Source organism: Suricata suricatta, chromosome 2, assembly GCF_006229205.1.
Source record: "Suricata suricatta isolate VVHF042 chromosome 2, meerkat_22Aug2017_6uvM2_HiC, whole genome shotgun sequence".
Lineage (NCBI taxonomy): Eukaryota > Metazoa > Chordata > Mammalia > Carnivora > Herpestidae > Suricata > Suricata suricatta.
In genome coordinates, this window is record NC_043701.1 from 134,936,157 (window position 1) to 134,953,302 (window position 17,146).

The following is a 17,146-nucleotide window of genomic DNA, read 5'->3' on the forward strand; positions in this document are numbered from 1 at the left end:
TCTGCTCTTTTGCCAGACAAGAGAGAATTTAGGACTCCTGATCTGTGACAGGTGGAATTTATTTCTGCATAAGAAATATTATCTAATTACTACTGGCCTGTCAACTATAATTGGAAAAATAGGGCAAGTTTAAAGTTCAAACTAAAAACTTTTTATGGGAAAATTCAAACTACAGATAAATAACTGAAGAATCATAACATTTTTTTAATTAAACAATATAGTTGAAGTGTAAAGACAAGAAGCAAGACCAAAAAACAAAGAGGGGAAGACTGGTCAAAGGAAGGAGAGGATAAGAGTGGACACAAAAAATTTGAGAGGGGGCAGGTAATGGATATTTGCCTTATCTTGATTGTGGTGATAGTTTCACTGATGTACTATAAATGTATATGTATATGTACTATATATATGTCTTTGTGTAAATGCAGGTTTTCAGTTTTCTTGGGTAGATTCCTAAAAATGATTTTGTTGAGGGGAGCCCTGGGTGGCTCAGTCTGTTGAATGACTTCGGCTCAGGTCCTGATCTCATGGTTCATGAGTTCAAGCCCTGCATTGGACTTGCTGCTGTCAGCACAGAGCCCACTTCAGACCCTCTGTTCCTCCTCTCTCTGTTACGCAGTTTGTGCGAGCCCTTTCTCTATCTCTCTCTCTCTCTAAATAAATAAATAAATAAATAAATAAATAAACATTTGAAGAAAAGATTTTGTGGGTTGTATGCTAAGTTAATTTAGTTTATACAATTTAATATATAATTTCTGTATAGTTTTTCTACCAAGTATTGAGATCAAGATATTGAAATTTCTAAATGTTGGATTATCTATCTCCCAATTCTGTTAGTTTTTGCTTCAAGTATTATTAGTTTCTGTTGTTAGGTGTGTATACATTTATAATTTATATATTTATTTTATACACTACTTTGTAAATTCTGTCTTTCTCATTAATTGACCCTTTAATCATTATGATATGCCACTCTACATTTTTTTTCATTAAAAAAATTTTTTTATTTACTATTGAGACAGAGAGAAACAGAGCATGAGCAGGGGAGGGTCAGAGAGAGAGACACACACACACACACACACACACAGAATGTGAAGCAGGCTCCAGGCTCTGAGCTGTCAGCACAGAGCCTGATGTGCAGGGCTCGAACCCAGAAACTGTGAGATTGTGACCTGAGCCGAAGTCAGCCGCTTAACCAACTGAGCCACCCAGGCGCCCCTATATGTTGTTAGTAATACTTCCTGTCTTGAAGTCTATTTTGTCTATATAAATATAGCCACTCAGCTCTGTTATGTTTTCTTTTTGCATAGTATATCTTTTCCAACCATTTTCTACAATCTATGTATATCTGAATCTAAGTGTGTCTGTTTAAATAGCATATTATTGAATCTTGATTTTTAAAAAATTGTCTAGTGTTTATTCATTTTTGAGCGACAGAGGGACACAGAGTGTGAATGGGGGAGGGGCAGAGAGGGAGACACAGAATCCAAAGTAGGCTCCAGGCTCCAACCTGTCAGCACAGAGCCCGACATGGGGCTCAAACCCACAAACTACAAGATCATGACCTGAGCCGAAGTTGGACACTCAACTGACTGAGTGAGGACACTCAACCTCCCATGAGCCCCAAATCTTGATTTTTAAAAATGCTGTCTTGTAATCTCTGTCCTTTCATTGGGGTGTCTAACACTACTTACATATAGTTATTGTTGAATATTTACATTTATGTCTGCAATTTTGCTGTTTGTTTCCTATATATCTTTTTTGTTCCTCTGTTCCTCCTTTAAATGCCTTCTACTATGCTAAATATGTATATGTACATATACACACACAATTTTCTTAGCCATCCTAACTAGTCACAATGTATATCACATTGATACTAACTTAATTCTAATATAATGTAGAAACTTTAATGCACTGATGTTCCATTCTATCCCCCCTCCTTTATGTTACTATTATCATATAAATTAAATACATACATGTTATAAATCCAACAATATAATTAATGCTTTATATAATGTCTTTCAAAGAAATTAAGAGTAAAAATGAAAAAATACATACTATATTTGTATTTCTGAAATCTTTTATATTAACGTAAATTTAGCCATTTCTAGTGCTCTTTGTTTCTTCTGGTGGATTCAAGTCAGCAATGAGTGCCATATCCTTTTAAGCTGAAGAACTTCCATTAGTGTTTCTTTTCTAATTTTTTTAACATTTATTCATTTTTGATAGAGACAGAGTGCAGGCAGGGGAGGGGCAGAGAGGGGGAGACGCAGAATCCAAAGCAGGCTCCAGGCTCTGAGCTGTCAGCACAGAGTCCAACAAGGGGCTTGAACTCACCAACCGTGAGATCATGACATGAGCCAGAGTTCAGATGTTTAACTGACTGAGCCACCCAGGCGCCCCCTCCATTAGTGTTTCTTACAAGACAAATTTGTTAGCAACAAATTCTTTCTACATTTGTTTATCTTGAGATGTCTTTATTTTGCCTTCCTTTTTGATTGCTAGCTTTTTCATTGAGCACTTTGAATATGTTATTCTACTGCCTCCTGGATCCATTGTTTCAGAGAAAAATTAGCTGTTAAACTACATTGGTGCTTCCCTATAAGCAATGAGCTGTTTTTCTCCTATTGAATTCACGATTTTCTTTTTGTCTTTCAACAGTAAACTCTAATGTCTATGTTGTGGATGCCTGTATGCTTATCCTACCTGGGATTCTCTGAACTTCTTGGATATGTAGATTAATGTTTTCGTCAAACATGAAACATTTTAGACATCATTTTGTTGTGTATCTTTTCTGCCCTTTACTGTCTTCTCTCCCGGGACTCTCATTTCAATTATATTGGTTGCTCTGCACAAATCTACATTTCAACCAACGACATTGCTGGTCATAGGCCCTTCATCCACTGCTCCAAATTGTGTGAGTCTTCTATGGAAGCAAAGTTTCTGGTCTCACAGCCTATCTTGCCCTAGAAGAATTACTGCACTGATTAAGCTAAAGGAGTGGAGTAGGAAAGACCTTAGGGAAGTTTTAGGAGCAGCCCTAAGCAAGAAAGCCTCAGACTCCATAGTTTTTCATGCATTAGTACTTCTGAGTTTATTGATGCCTTTGGTCAATTTCCAGAGTGTCCTATGGTTTTTCTACCAATTTGTCCAGCTTTATGGTTGTTTTGGGGGTGGGGGAAGAATATTTGACAACCTTCTCACTCAGACATAGCCAGAAAGATTTCCTCTCCAGTATTATGCATATATATTAATTATGATCATATATTTATTAAAACTTGTGATCAATGTAGTTTTATATCCTGATTTTTCATTTAATAGATTATCACATGCATCCTTTCATGTTTGAAAATTTTTCATAAGGATTATTTTTAATGTATATACAATAGTCTCCAATCACCCCATTACCCCCTAGTACTATATCCCTAAAACTTTACATATTTTATTTCATTTAATATGTAAAACAATTCTAGGAAACAGGTATTGTCTTCATTTATAACAAATAAATATACAAATTAAAGTTGAGAGAAACTTAGTCACTTGCCTGAAGTTACCCAGCTGTTTAATTCCAGAATTCGAACTAGAGGCTGACTGACATCAAGGCCTGTAATGTTTCAATTATAATATACTACTTCCCTCAGATATATCTTCATGTGGTAAAATTTGGATACAATTCTACTTACTCCTTTAAAATAGTTTCCTGGAAGTAAGAATACTACAGGAAAAAATATAAGTATTCTAAGCTTCTTAATACATACTGACAAAAAATATTTTTGCAGTCTGTACTAATTTACACATCTAGCAGTGAATGAAGGTTGTTTTCTCACACCTTTGACAACAATGGGCATTATCATATTTTAAAGTACTGTCTAATTTTACAGGTAAAATGATATTTTATTGTTATTTTAATTTGCAGTCATTTGATTCTAAATAAGGCCAAATGTTTCTTCTATTTATTGGCCATTGGCATTTCTTTTTTGTGAAGTGCTCTTTCATGTACTTTCCCCTTTAAAACAATTTTTCTTATCAATTTGATACAGTGCTTTATATTTTAGGAATAGTAGCCATCTTTCTAATATGGATTCAAATATTCTATTTTTTAGTTACATTATAATTTTGTTTATGATGGTTTCTTCTATATATGGAAGCTATTCATTTTTTGTTAATCTAAATATTTTATATCTTTCATTGCTTTTAAGCTTAGAAAGTCTTTCCTGAATTCATATTTTTAAATTAATAGATACTTCTAGTTTCACATTTAACAATTTTAATAAACTCATTTGGAATTTATTTTGATCTATGCTATATATAATATTTTGGCATTCTTTTTTTCCATTTAACTATTTACAAAGCATTAACAATTATCTTCTTTAATAGATATTATATAATTTTTATTTACAATCATTTTCTAAGCCTTTCTTTATTATTAGACATTTAAACTTATTTTTAATTTTTGCTATTATAGATCCCAAGAAGTTTTTCTGAATATGGAGTTGGGTTTTTTATGTCATTAGGAATTTAATGTAAACACTGCAACATTCATCACTGCAAGCTCTTTTTCTAGTTTCAATTGTTCTTCCACTCTGTCAAACCTAACCCAGATACTTGTGCACACGCCATGTTTTCAATGAAAAACAAGTAGTGTAAGTAAAATAGATATTTCTGCCACTGACAGTTAAGATTTATAGTATTTGTAGACAGATGACAAACAAATCAATATGTTTCCCTTCTTTGTATTCTAGAAAATATATTTTAACAGTCTCTGCAGTAATTACAATAAGGAAACACTACACATAGATTTTTTTTTTAATTTATTAGTTTATTGTCAAATTGGTTTTCACACAACACCCAGTGCTCCTCCCCATAAGTGCCCTCTTCCATCACCACCACGTCTTTTCCCCCTCCCCCTTCCCCTGCAACCCTCCTTTCATTTTAAGCATTCAATAGTCTCTCACGTTTTGCACCCTTCTCTCTTACCACCTCTCTTTCCCTCTTCCCTTCCTTCTGGTCCTCCATTAGGTTTCTCCTCTTCTCCTGTTAGGCCGATGAGTGCAAACATATGGTACCTATTTTTCTCTGCCTTATTTCGCTTAGCATGACACCCTCAAGGTCCATCATTTCTCATCGCCATGTAGTAGGCTTAGTGTTAGGGATTAGGGATAGGGTACCCCAACCCTAACCCTAACTCTAACCCTAATCCTAATCATAACACTAACCCTAACCCTAACTCTAACTTTAACAACCCTAACATTAACCATAACCCTAACCATAACAACCCTAATCTTAACCCTAACCCTAACCCTATCCTAAACCTAACCCAAACCCGAACCCAAACCCTAACCCTAACCCTAAGCCTAACTCAGGCCCTAACCCTAAACTTAACCCTACACATAGATTTTTATATGTACTCGTAATCCATGCATATCTTTCTTTTTAATGCTTCACATACTTTCAGAAAGGAAGGCAAACCATTCAATATTGCCAGATCTATTCTAATGCTAAAAATTGTATTACGGAACATGAGAAGGTTCTAGAGACCAGAATGGAGGGGTGAATATGGAGTTTTTGTTCCTGTTAAGTCATTTCCTTAAGATATATCCCTATAAGTGTGATTTCTCAAAGGATTTCTTGGAGCCCGGAGCCTGCTTCAGATTCTGTGTCTCCTCTCTCTCTGCCCCTGCCCCACTCATACTCTATCTCTCTCTCTCTCAAAAATAAATAATATATAGAAAGAGTTTACTACTCAATTGGTCTGAAAATAGATGATAGGTCTTTCATGACTCTATTATTGAAAAATAGCTGTCCTAATCATGATGAAATAGCAATATATTTTAGTTATTATTTTTGTTGTATTCTCAAAGACTCACTTTCTCCTAAGAAAAAACATGGTAAAACTGACTTGGGCGGGGGGGGATACACACACATATATAGTCTATATTTACATATAGACATAAAGATAGATATTTAAAAAGATAGATGATTTGAACATTTTAACACCTGAAAATGGAAAAAACCATATTGTAGCGCATTAATCAGCTCATGGATTTAAGTTTTGTATACTTAACACAAGAGACTTCTTTCCTTATCTTAAAGATTGTGTATCTGGCTATATTGAATAAAATCAAAATATGATAAAATACATATTTAAAGTATACAATATTATTAATTTTGATGTGACATTTGTATACACATGTGAAACCATCATCACAATCAAGATAACCAACATTTCCACGATCCCTAACACTTTCTTCACATTCTTTTGTAATCCATCCCCCTCTCTCTTCCTGTTCCTAAGCAACCACTAGTCAGCTTTAGGTCACCACAGATTATTTTCCTAGAATTCTATTTAAATGGAATCATACATTATGTGCTTTCTTTTATCTGGCTTCTTTTATTTAACATAATGCATTTGAAATTCATCCATGTTGCATGTATCAATAGTTCATTCCCTTTTATCCCTGAGTAGTATTTCATTATATAGATATGCTACAAATTTGTTTTTCTGTTTTCCGGTTGATGGAGATTTAGGTTGTTTCTAGTTTTTGGCTTTTCAAATTTTTAATTTTTAAATGTTTTATTTATTTTTTAAATTTTTAAATGTTTTATTTATTTTTGAGTGAGAAAGAAGGTGGGGAGAACAAGTTGGGGAGGGGCAGAGAGGATCTGAAGCAGGCTCTGTGCTGACAGCCGAGAGCCCTAGCCCGAGGCAGGGCTCAAACCCACTAACTGTGAGACCATGACCTGAACTGAAATTGGATACCCAAGCAACTGAGCCACCCAGGTACCCCTCATTATCCTAAAGTTTTTAAGTTTTAATGACAGAATGCAAGGTGCTATATTTACCATCCCACTATACCAACGGTTCCAAACTTCAATTGCAAAGACGTGTTTGCTAAAGATGTAACTAAACACATATATAAAGAATAAATTAGTATAATAAATTCTATACAATTTTTTCTTACCTTTTCATAGACTGTACTATCTACATAAGGATAAACATGAAAAGCTCCCCGAATCCTCTTCACACCTGGATACAGCAATGGGACCATATTTACATAAGCCACACCATGAAATGAAAGCTGATTTTCATCATCAGTCTAAAGGAATAAAACCAAAGAGCTGTTAGTGCTATAGGGCAATGAAGCATAAGGTATAGAGTTCTGACTTAGTTTTTCAAATACCTGGCCTTAGGAACTAGCTATGCTACTTAACTATTTGACTTTGGACCAGTTACATAGATATTTTAGATCTACATTTCTTTATCTTCAAAATGGGTTTAATAATACCACAATCGCTGATATAATGCACATAAACAGTGTTAGAGAATAGTAAAGGCAGTAGTTGGATAAACACAGACTCAAATTAATTGATTAACTAAAAAAGTCAATTTAACCATATTGCTTCTTAGGAAAAATGAAGCTTTGTAAAATAATAACAACAAAAATGTAAAAGAAATCAGAAGATGTGGCTTTTAGCTTTTTCACAGATTTTTATATATGAAAGATATCTTACAAATCATCTGGGCAGTGATTAAAAAAAACTTTAATTGTGCCTAAATTCTAGTCAGTTGGTGGATTTGTTTCAGAGTACTGTGTTGAGAAAGATTATATATCCTTATCTGGGCTCCGAAAGAAACAATGTTTTGATTAATCAGCAATATCTACCATGGATGAAGGAGGATGAATAATAGTCAGCCATTATGCATTTGCCATCTCTAATTTTATCTAAACCACCATTACAAAGATAAATAACATATTAATAAATATGACAACATAATTTTTTATTTCTAGTTTATTGTCAACTTGGTTTCCAGATAACACACAGTGCTCTTCCCCACAAATGCCCTCCTCCATGTTGATCACCCCCTTCCCCTTTCCCTCTCCCCTTTCATTCCTCTGTTTCAGTATTCAAGAGTCACTCATGATTTTCCTCCCTCCCTCTCCCTAACTCTTTTTCCCCCCTTCCCCTCCTCATGGTCCTCCATTAAGTTTCTCTTGTTAGACTTATGAGTGAAAACATATGGTATCTGTCCTTCTCTGCCTGACTTATTTCACTTAGCATGACACCCTCGAGGTCCATCCACTTTCCTACAAATGGCCATATTTCATTCTTTCTCATTGCCATTTAGTATTACATTGTAGATATAAACCACATCTTCTTGATCCATTCATCGGTTGATGGACATTTAGGCTCTTTCCATGATTTGGCTATTGTGAAAGTGCCACTATGAGAATTGGGATATATGTGCCCCTATGCATCAGCACTTCTGTATCCCTTGGGTAAATCAACCAGCACCGCTATTGCTGGGTCAGTTCTATTGTTATTTTTTTCAGGATCCTCCTCACTGTTTTCCAGAGCAGCTGTACCAATTTACAATGCTACCAACAGTGTAGGAGGGTCCCAGTTTCTCCACATCCTCGCCAGCATCTATAGTCTCTTGGTTTGTTCATTTTAGCCACTCTGACCGGTGTGAGGTGGTATCTCAGTGTAGTTTTTATTTGTATTTCCCTGATGATGAGTGATGTTGAGTATTGTTTCACGTGCCTGTTGGCCATCTGGATGTCCTCTTCGGAGAAGTGTCTATTCATGTCTTCTGCCCTTGTCTTCACTGTATTATGCATTTTTCAGGTGTCAAGTTTGGTAAGTTCCTTGTAGATTTTGGATACTAGCCCTTTATCTGATAAGTCATTTGCAACTATCTTTTCCCATTCTGTCAGTTGCCTATTAGTTTTCTTGATTATTTCCTTTGCAGTGCAGAAGCTTTTTATTTTGATGAGGTCCCAATAGTTCATTTTTGGTTTTTTTTTTTAAGTAGTTTATTGTCAAATTAGTTTCCATACAACACCCAGCCAATAGTTCATTTTTGTTCTTGATTCCCTTGCCTTTAAGGATGAGTCGAGTAGGAAATTGCTGCGGTTGAGGTCATGGAGGCTTTTTCCTGCTTTCTCCTCTAGGGTTTTGATGGTTTCCTGTCTTACATTCAGGTCCTTCATCCACTTTGAGTTTATTTTTCTGTAAGGTGTAAGAAAATGGTCTAATATCATTCTTCTGCATGTTGCTGTCAAGTTCTCCCAGCACCACTTGTTAAAGAGGATTTTTCCATTGTATAGTCTTTCCTGTTTTGTCAAAGATTAATTGGCCATACATTTGTGGGTTCTGTTCTGGGCTCTCTATTCTCTTCCATTGGTCTATGTGTCTGTTTTTGTACTAATACCATACTGTCTTGATGATTACAGCTTTGTAGTAGAGGCTAAAGTCTGGGATTGTGATGTCTCCTGTTTTGGTTTTCTTCTTCAATATTACTTTGGCTATCAGGGGTTTTTTTGTGGTTCCATATGAATTTTGGGATAGTTTTTTCTAGCTCTGCAAAGAAAAAACTGCAATTTTCGTTGGGATTGCACTGAATATGTAGATTGCTTTGGGTAATAATGACATTTTAACAATGTTTATTCTTCCGATCCCTGAGCATGGAATGTTTTTCCATTTCTTTGTGTCTTCCTCAATTTCTTTCATAAGCTTTCTATAGTTTTCATCGTACAGGTCTTTACATCTTTGGTTAGGTCTATTCCTAGGTATTTTATGTTTTTTCGTGCAATTGTGAATGGGATAAGTTTCTTGATTTCTCTTTCTCTTGCTTCATTATTGGTGTATAAAAATGTAACTGATTTCTGTACATTGATTTTGTACCTGTGACTTTGCTGAATTCATGGATCGTTCTAGTAGGCTTCTGGTGGAGTCGATTGGGTTTTCCATGGAGACTATCATGTCATCTGTGAAAAGCGAAAGTTTGACTTCATCTTTGCCAATTCTGATGCCTTTTACTTCCTTTTGTTGTCTTAATGCTGATGCTAGGACTTCCAGCACTATGTTAAACAACAGTGGTAAGAGGGGACACCCCTGTCATGTTCCTGATCTCAGGAGAAAGCTCTCAGTTTTTCCCCATTGATGATGACATTAGCTGTGGGCTGTTCATAAATGGCCTTTATGATGTTTAAATAAGTTGCTTCTATCCCGACTTTCTCGAGGGTTTTTATTAAGAAAGGATACTGTATTTTGTCACATGCTTTTTCTGCATCTATCGACAGGATCTTTTGACTTTTATCTTTTCTTTTGTTAACGTGATGTATCACCTTGATGGATTTGCGAATATTGGACCAGCCCTGTAACCCAGGAATGAATCCCACTTGATCATGGTGGATAATTCTTTTTATATGCTGTTGAATTTGATTTGTTAGTATCTTGTTGAGTATTTTTGCATCTGTATTCATTAAGGATATTGGCCTGTAGTTCTCTTTTTTTGTTGGGTCTCTGTCTGGTTTGGGAATCAAGTGATGCTGGCTTAATAGAATGAGTCCGAAAGTTTTCCTTCTATTTCTATTTTTGGAATAGCTTGAGAAGAATGGGTATTATCTCTGATTTAAATGTCTGGTAGAATTCCCCAGCGATGTCATCTGGCCCTGGGTTCTTATTCGCTTGGAGAGTTTTGATAACTGATTCAATTTCTTCACTGGTTATGGGTCTGTTCAGATTTTCTATCTCTTCCGTTTAAATTTTGGTAGTGCATGTGTGTTTAGGAATTTGTTCATTTCTTCTAGGTTGTCTAGTTTGTTGGCATATAATTTTTCATAGCATTCCCTGAAGATTGTTTGTGTTTCTGAGGGAGTTGTAATACATCCATTTTCATTCATGATTTTGTCTATTTGGGTGTTCTCTCTTTTCTTTCTGAGGAGCCTGGCTAGAGGCTTATCAATTTTGTTTATTTAAAAAAAAAAACTTTTGGATTCATTGATCTGTTCAGCTGTTTTTGTTGGATTCCATATAGTTTATTTCTGCCCTGATTTTTATTATTTCTCTTCTTCTGCTGGGTTTGGGGTGCTCTTGCTGCTCCCCTTCTAATTCCTTTAGGAACTCTGTTAGATTTTGAATCCATTAGATTTTGGTGCTCTGTTAGATTCTGAATTTGTGATTTTCCTAGTTGCTTGAAACAGGCCTGGATTGCAATATACTTTCTCTTAGGACTACCTTTGCTGTGTCCCAGAGAGTTTGTATTGTTGTATTTTAGTTTTCATTTGTTTCCATAAATTTTTTAACTTCTTCTCTAATAGCCTGATTGGCCCAATCATTCTTTAGTAGGGTGGTTTTTAACTTCCATGTTTTTGGAGGTTTTCCAGACTTTTTCCTGTGATTGATTTCAAGTTTCATAGCATTGTGATCTGAAAGTGTGCATGGTATGATCCTAATTCATTTATATTTATGAAGGGCTGCTTTATGACCCAGTATGTGATCTATCTTGGAGAATGTGCCATGTGCACTCAAGAAGAAAGTGAATTCCCTAATCTCAGGATGTAGAGTTCTAAATATACCTGTCAAATCCATCTGTTCCAGTGTGTCGTTCAGGTCCATTGTTTCTTTAGAGATTTTCTATCTAGTTGATCTATCCATTGCTATAAGTGGAGTATTAAAATCCCCTTCAATTAGCACATTCTTATCAATAAGATTATTTCTGTTTGTGATTAACGGTTTTATGTATGTGGGTGCTCTCGAATTTCAGCACATAGATGGTTATAATTGTTAGCTCTTCCTGATGGAGAGACCCTATAATTATTATATAATGTCCTTCTTCAGCTTTTGTTATTGCCTTTACTTTAAAGACCAGTTTGTCTGATATAAGTATGGCTACTCGAGCTTTCTTTTGACTTTCAGTTACATGCTAGATATTTCTCCATCCCCTTACTTTCAATCTGAAGGTGTCTTCAGGTCTAAAATGAGTCTCTTGTAGACAACAAATAGATGGATTTTGGTTTTTATCCATTGTGCTACCCTATGTCATTTGATTGGAGCACTCAGTTCAATTATATTCAATGTTATTATTGAAAGATATGGGTTTAAATTCATTGTGTTCTCTGTAGGGTTCATGCTTGTAGTGGTGCCCATGGTACCTTGTATTCCTTGCAACACTTGCCAATAGAGTCCCCCTTGTAGGGCTGGTTTGGTGGTCATGAATTCTCTCAATTTTTGTTTATTTGGGGAAACCTTTATCTCTCCTACTATTCTGAATGACAGGCTCACTAGGTAAAGGATTCTTGGCTGCATATTTTTTCTGTTCATCACATTGAAGATTTCCTGCCATTCCTTTCTGGCCTGCCAAGTTTCAGTAGATAGGTTTGTAACCACTCTGACAGGTTTCCCTTTGTATGTTAGGGCCCTTTTATCCCTAGCTGCTTCAGAATTCTCTCTTTATCCTTATATTTTGCAGTTTCACTATGATATGTTGTGCCAAAGGTCAATAATGTTACATCTGAGGGGAATTCTCTATGCTTCTCGGATTTCAATGTCTATTTCCTTCCCCAGATTGGAGAAGTCTCAACTATAATTTGATCAAGTACCCATGCAGGAACTTTTTCTCTTTCTTCTTCTTCAGGAATTCCTATGATACAGATATTGTTCCATTTGAGTGTATCACTCAGATCTTGAATTCTCCTTTCATGCTCCTGGATCAATTTTTCTTTTTCTCAGCTTCCTCTTTTTCTATAATTGGGTCCTCTAATTCACCTATTGTCCCCTCTGCCTCTTCAATCTGTACAGTGGCCACCTCCATTTTATTTTGCACCTCATTTATAGTATTTTTTAACTCTTTTCAGCTATTTTGAAAGTCCTTAGTCTTTGTATCAATAGCTTCTCTGATGACTTCCATGCTTTTTTCAAGCCCAGCGATTAATTTTATGACAATTGTTCTAAATTTTTGTTCAGTTATGTTGCTTATACCTGTTTTGAGCAGTTCTGTGGCTGTGACTTCTTCCTGGAGTTTCTTTAGGGAAGAGTTCTTCCATTTCATCATTTTGGCTAGTTTTCTGTCTCTTGTCAGTTTTAAAAGCTCATTACGAACTGTGCAACTGTTAATATTGCTCTATTAAAGGAGGCTCATTGACTGTCCAGGGCCTGTCTGTTCAGGAAGTGTTCTTTCAATGGTGTCTCTTGGTTTCTCTTGGTGTACCTTTGGTTATTTTATTTCCCTACTTAGTGGTATTTGGGACTCTCCACCATGTGTACTTTGGCTTGTTTCTTGAGGTAGCCCTGAAAAGAAAAAGAGACAGACAAACACACAAGGAACAAAAGCATGCAAACACACAAACAAATCAAACAAACAAGCAAACCAAAAGGGGAAAGAAAAAAAAAGGAAGAATAGAAAAGAAGAAAAAAAAAGAAAGACAAAGAAAAAGGGGAGGACAAAAGCAACAAAAGACAAAGAATAGTCTAAAAGCATAAAACCAACTGAGGGGAGAGATAAGAATGAGGTAAGGGAAAATGCAGAGGGGGAGGAGAGGAGAAAAAGAAAAAAAAAAAGGAAGCTCTCCAGCGCAGATGGGGGTGGTTTGGTGTAGGTAGGACTCCCCAGCTCTCTGAGACCCCGCCTTGGTGGTTGTGGGGAGAAGAATGGTGGCACCCCAATCCCTTCTCAATCCCTTCTGGAAGCAAGCAGTGCAACCCACTTTTTTGGGTCTTATTTCCCTGTGCTGCGAGAAGGCCAAGTTGTATTTTCCAAGCCCTGCCTTGTTTCCAAATCCTAGTCCAGGCACTTTAGTGATACTGCCCAAGATGTGATGTACTCCCATGTGCCAGTGGTGCTGCCAGGGATCAGGGCGCCGAGCCCAAGGAAAACGTGCCAGCTAAAGGGACAGACGTCTTTCCCCAGGCCTTGGAGTTATAGATGGAATGATAGGATCCCACTCCTACCGGGGCCGAGGTTTTTCTCTTCTCTAGAGACAGCTCTGTGAGCATTTTCAGCCTCTCTTTCTCTTCCCCTCATCTCTCCATGGCTCTCTGCGCTCCCAGATGCTCTGCATGGAGTGGGGCTCCCTTCCCTCCAAGCCTCAGGGTCCTGGCCTGTTTTTATCTTCCCCAGTTCCACTCCCTCACGCACGAGTCTGTCTTCTTTGTGGACTCTGTGTCTTTTCCTCCCACTCTTGTAGATCAGAGTATTGAGGCTTCAGTCCTTCTTAGATAGATGCAGGCAGGTGAAAATTAGAGAGCTCCCTACTTCTCTGCCATCTTGCTCCCCATCCTGACTTAACATAATGTTTAATGGCTATACGGTTTGTCACAGAAAATGTTCATAGGGGAAAATCCATTTAGTGAAAAAAACCACATTTAATTCCCACAAGATTAAAAGTAATCTCTCTGACTTCACATATTATAATAATAAGTAGATTTGGGGCACCTGGGTAGCTTAGTCAGTTTAGCATCTGACTTTGGCTCAGGTCATGGTCTTATAGTCTGTGAGTTAGTGCCCCATGTCGGCCTCCGTGCCAACAGCTCAGAGCCAGAGCCTGTTCAGATTCTGTTTCTCCCTCTCTCTCTGCCCTTCCCTACCTCAGGCTCTGTCTCTCTCTTTCTCAAAACTAAATACACATTAAAAAAGAAAATTTTTTAAATTAGATATAGAAGTCTTATATACAAGTAGTAACATGGTGTTGTTAAGGAAAATTAGCCAATGTATACTATCTATTACAAAAGGACAAAAGTCTACTTTAAAAATCAAAAGAATGTAGGTACTTGTTAATTGTCTGTTGTATACCATGAATCATGCTAGGTATTGTAGAGGATACAAAATGTCTATGACAGGATTCCTATCCTCAGCAAGTTTATGTACATGCAGAAAAGACCAGGCATGCACAAATAAAACAACAGAGAACTTGTTCTAGGATCACAAAGCTAGATCTTTTCAGAATAATAATACATTGATGAACTCTATTACTCTAATCAGTAGGCTAAAATATTTTAAGTAGGTATGTCTAAAAGAAATTCATGAAGATGTATTAGACTGAGCCACATTGCCAATATTTAAGTATATTGACCTATAAAAAATTGCTATTTTGGGGGCACCTGGGTGGCTCAGTTGGTTAAGCATCCAACTTTGGCTCAGGTCATGATCTTACAGTTTGTGGGTTTGAGACCCATGTCAGGCTCTGTGCTGACAGCTAGCTCAGAGCCTGGAATCTGCTTCAGATTCTGTGTCTCCTTTTCTCCCTGTTCCTCCCCTGCTTGCACTCTGTCTGTCTCTCTCTCAAAAATAAACATTAAAAAAAATTAAAAAACAAAATAAAATAAAAATGGCTATTTTGTGTGGTTTTACTTACGGTAAAACTATATTAAAGAGCTAAAGGAAATCAGGATGTCTAGGAATAAAGCCTAAACAATTTTTAGTAGACAATAGGGAGCTAGGGTGACCAGTCATCCTGATTTTCCAGGGACGGGAGATCTTCCTGGGACATGAGATTTTCAGTGTTAAAACCAGGAAACTACTTGACAAATTAGGTTAAGTTGGTTACCCTAGAGAGCATCCACACTAGTTCACACTAGTTCAATGCCTGGATGGCTAAGCTGGTTAAGCATTTGACTTGGGTTCAGGTCATGATCCTGTGGTTCATGGGTTCAAGCCCCATATCAGGCTCTGAGCTGACAGCTCAGAGCCAGGAACCAGCTTCAGAGTTTATGCCTCTTCTCTCTCTGCCCTTCCCCTGCCTGTGTTCGGTCTCTCTCTCTCAAAAATAAATAACCATTAAAAAATTTTTTTTAATAAAGAAGCAAAATAATAGGTTGGGTCTGATCAGGCATTTTTTATATAACTATCATTAAGCAACCAAATTTACCTTATCAAATTTTGCAGCTTTCCCTTTGGGTACAGTAGTCAGAGGAACTCTTGTGATCTCTACGGGCCAAAATCGGCAATCAGCAATTCGCTTCTGAAAACTGCAAATTAAAAATCATCCCATTAGAATTATATGAAAAAATAAGGTTAGTATAATTTCAAGGGAAGACTCTTTTAAAAAGTAATGGAATGTGCACTCATATATAACATTTTTATTAGGTAGGGATTTTTTAAGCTTCGCAAATTTATAAAATCCCAAAAATAACTCTACTGTACTGTTAATAGAGGCAAACTATACAGTGTTGAGAGCAATTTGGGAATGTAATCAAAAGCCTTAAAATGGTCATAATCTTTGACCCAGAAATCTCACTTCCAGTAATTTATTCTAAAGAAATAATCAGACGAGTATGCAAATTGTATAAAACATGTTTATTTATACTGAGAAAAGGGTGTAGGACTTACAGGCTCAGCTCTGACATGAAAATAGCTTAGAAGTTGTTGCTCTTGTCCTCATAACAACAATAACAAGCAGATCAAACTGAAAAATCAATGGCCTTTCTTAGATCCATCTAAGAATTAAATTTATGAGGCAAATCACCACCCTGAAATCTGGAGAGACAGGCATGTACAGAGAATCACAGCTGCTGTCAGCTTACAGGTTACAGCAATGGAGCCAGTAACTTGTGGAAACACTTTCATGGTAATTTTGACAAATTGCTGGAGGCTGGATTAGCCAGAAGCACAGTCTTAGGGGGTCCCCACACTTTTTTGGCTTTAAAACAAGGAGTCACATCAGGTATTCATGGTGAAGATACAAGAAAAATCCTCTAAAGCAGGAAGAAGGGAAAAGTAAGTATTTTGAAATATGCCTGGAGTGTTGCCCATAACAATGCTTACTGTTTAAGGGAAACTATTTTACCAGAGTCTTATCTGATGTAGGGGAAGGGCAATTAGACAACTCTAGTTCCGTCTAGCCCTCCTGTTTCACATAAGAAGTAAAAAATGCTATTAAACACCTCTGAATGTCACAGCTCACAGAGTCTAACCCATTAATATACTGAGTTTAATCACAGTATTTTAAAATACTTCCCCTTCCAAACACCTTATCAGCACACCAACAGGGTGATTTGAGAGGCTGCAAACACAGACCCTACCTATTTCAGACAAACCCAAAGACAACAGGGGAGGAGCAAAAAAGGAAACAGAAGCCCCTAGCACCTACAGTTACAGCAAGCATTAAACACAGCCCAGTTCCTAACCAGATTAATAGAAAACTTCATACTAAAAACCCTAATTACCTCATTTCTTATTACCTAATACATAATGTCCAGCTTTCAATAAAAAATTACAAGGAATATTAAAAGACAAGAAAAAATATGGAAGAGAGACAACATAAGAACTAGACCCAGATATACATAAAATTTGGAATGATCATATAGGGAATTTTTTAATGTTTTTAGTTTATTTTTGAGAGAGAGAGCACGTGAGCAGGAGAAGGGCAGA

At 36.6% G+C, this 17,146-nt stretch overlaps 1 protein-coding gene across 1 annotated transcript in view; it reads right to left on the minus strand.

The window, feature by feature from the left end:
- CFAP70 (cilia and flagella associated protein 70) overlaps positions 1-17,146 on the minus strand; it is an 87,164-nt gene that overhangs the window by 62,201 nt on the left and 7,817 nt on the right. Inside the window, exons 4-5 of the mRNA XM_029919805.1 lie at positions 15,645-15,744; positions 6,957-7,091 (exon numbers count right to left, since the gene is read on the minus strand). Coding sequence (XP_029775665.1) covers positions 6,957-7,091; positions 15,645-15,744 — 235 coding nt within the window. The remainder of the gene's footprint in view (positions 1-6,956; positions 7,092-15,644; positions 15,745-17,146) is intronic.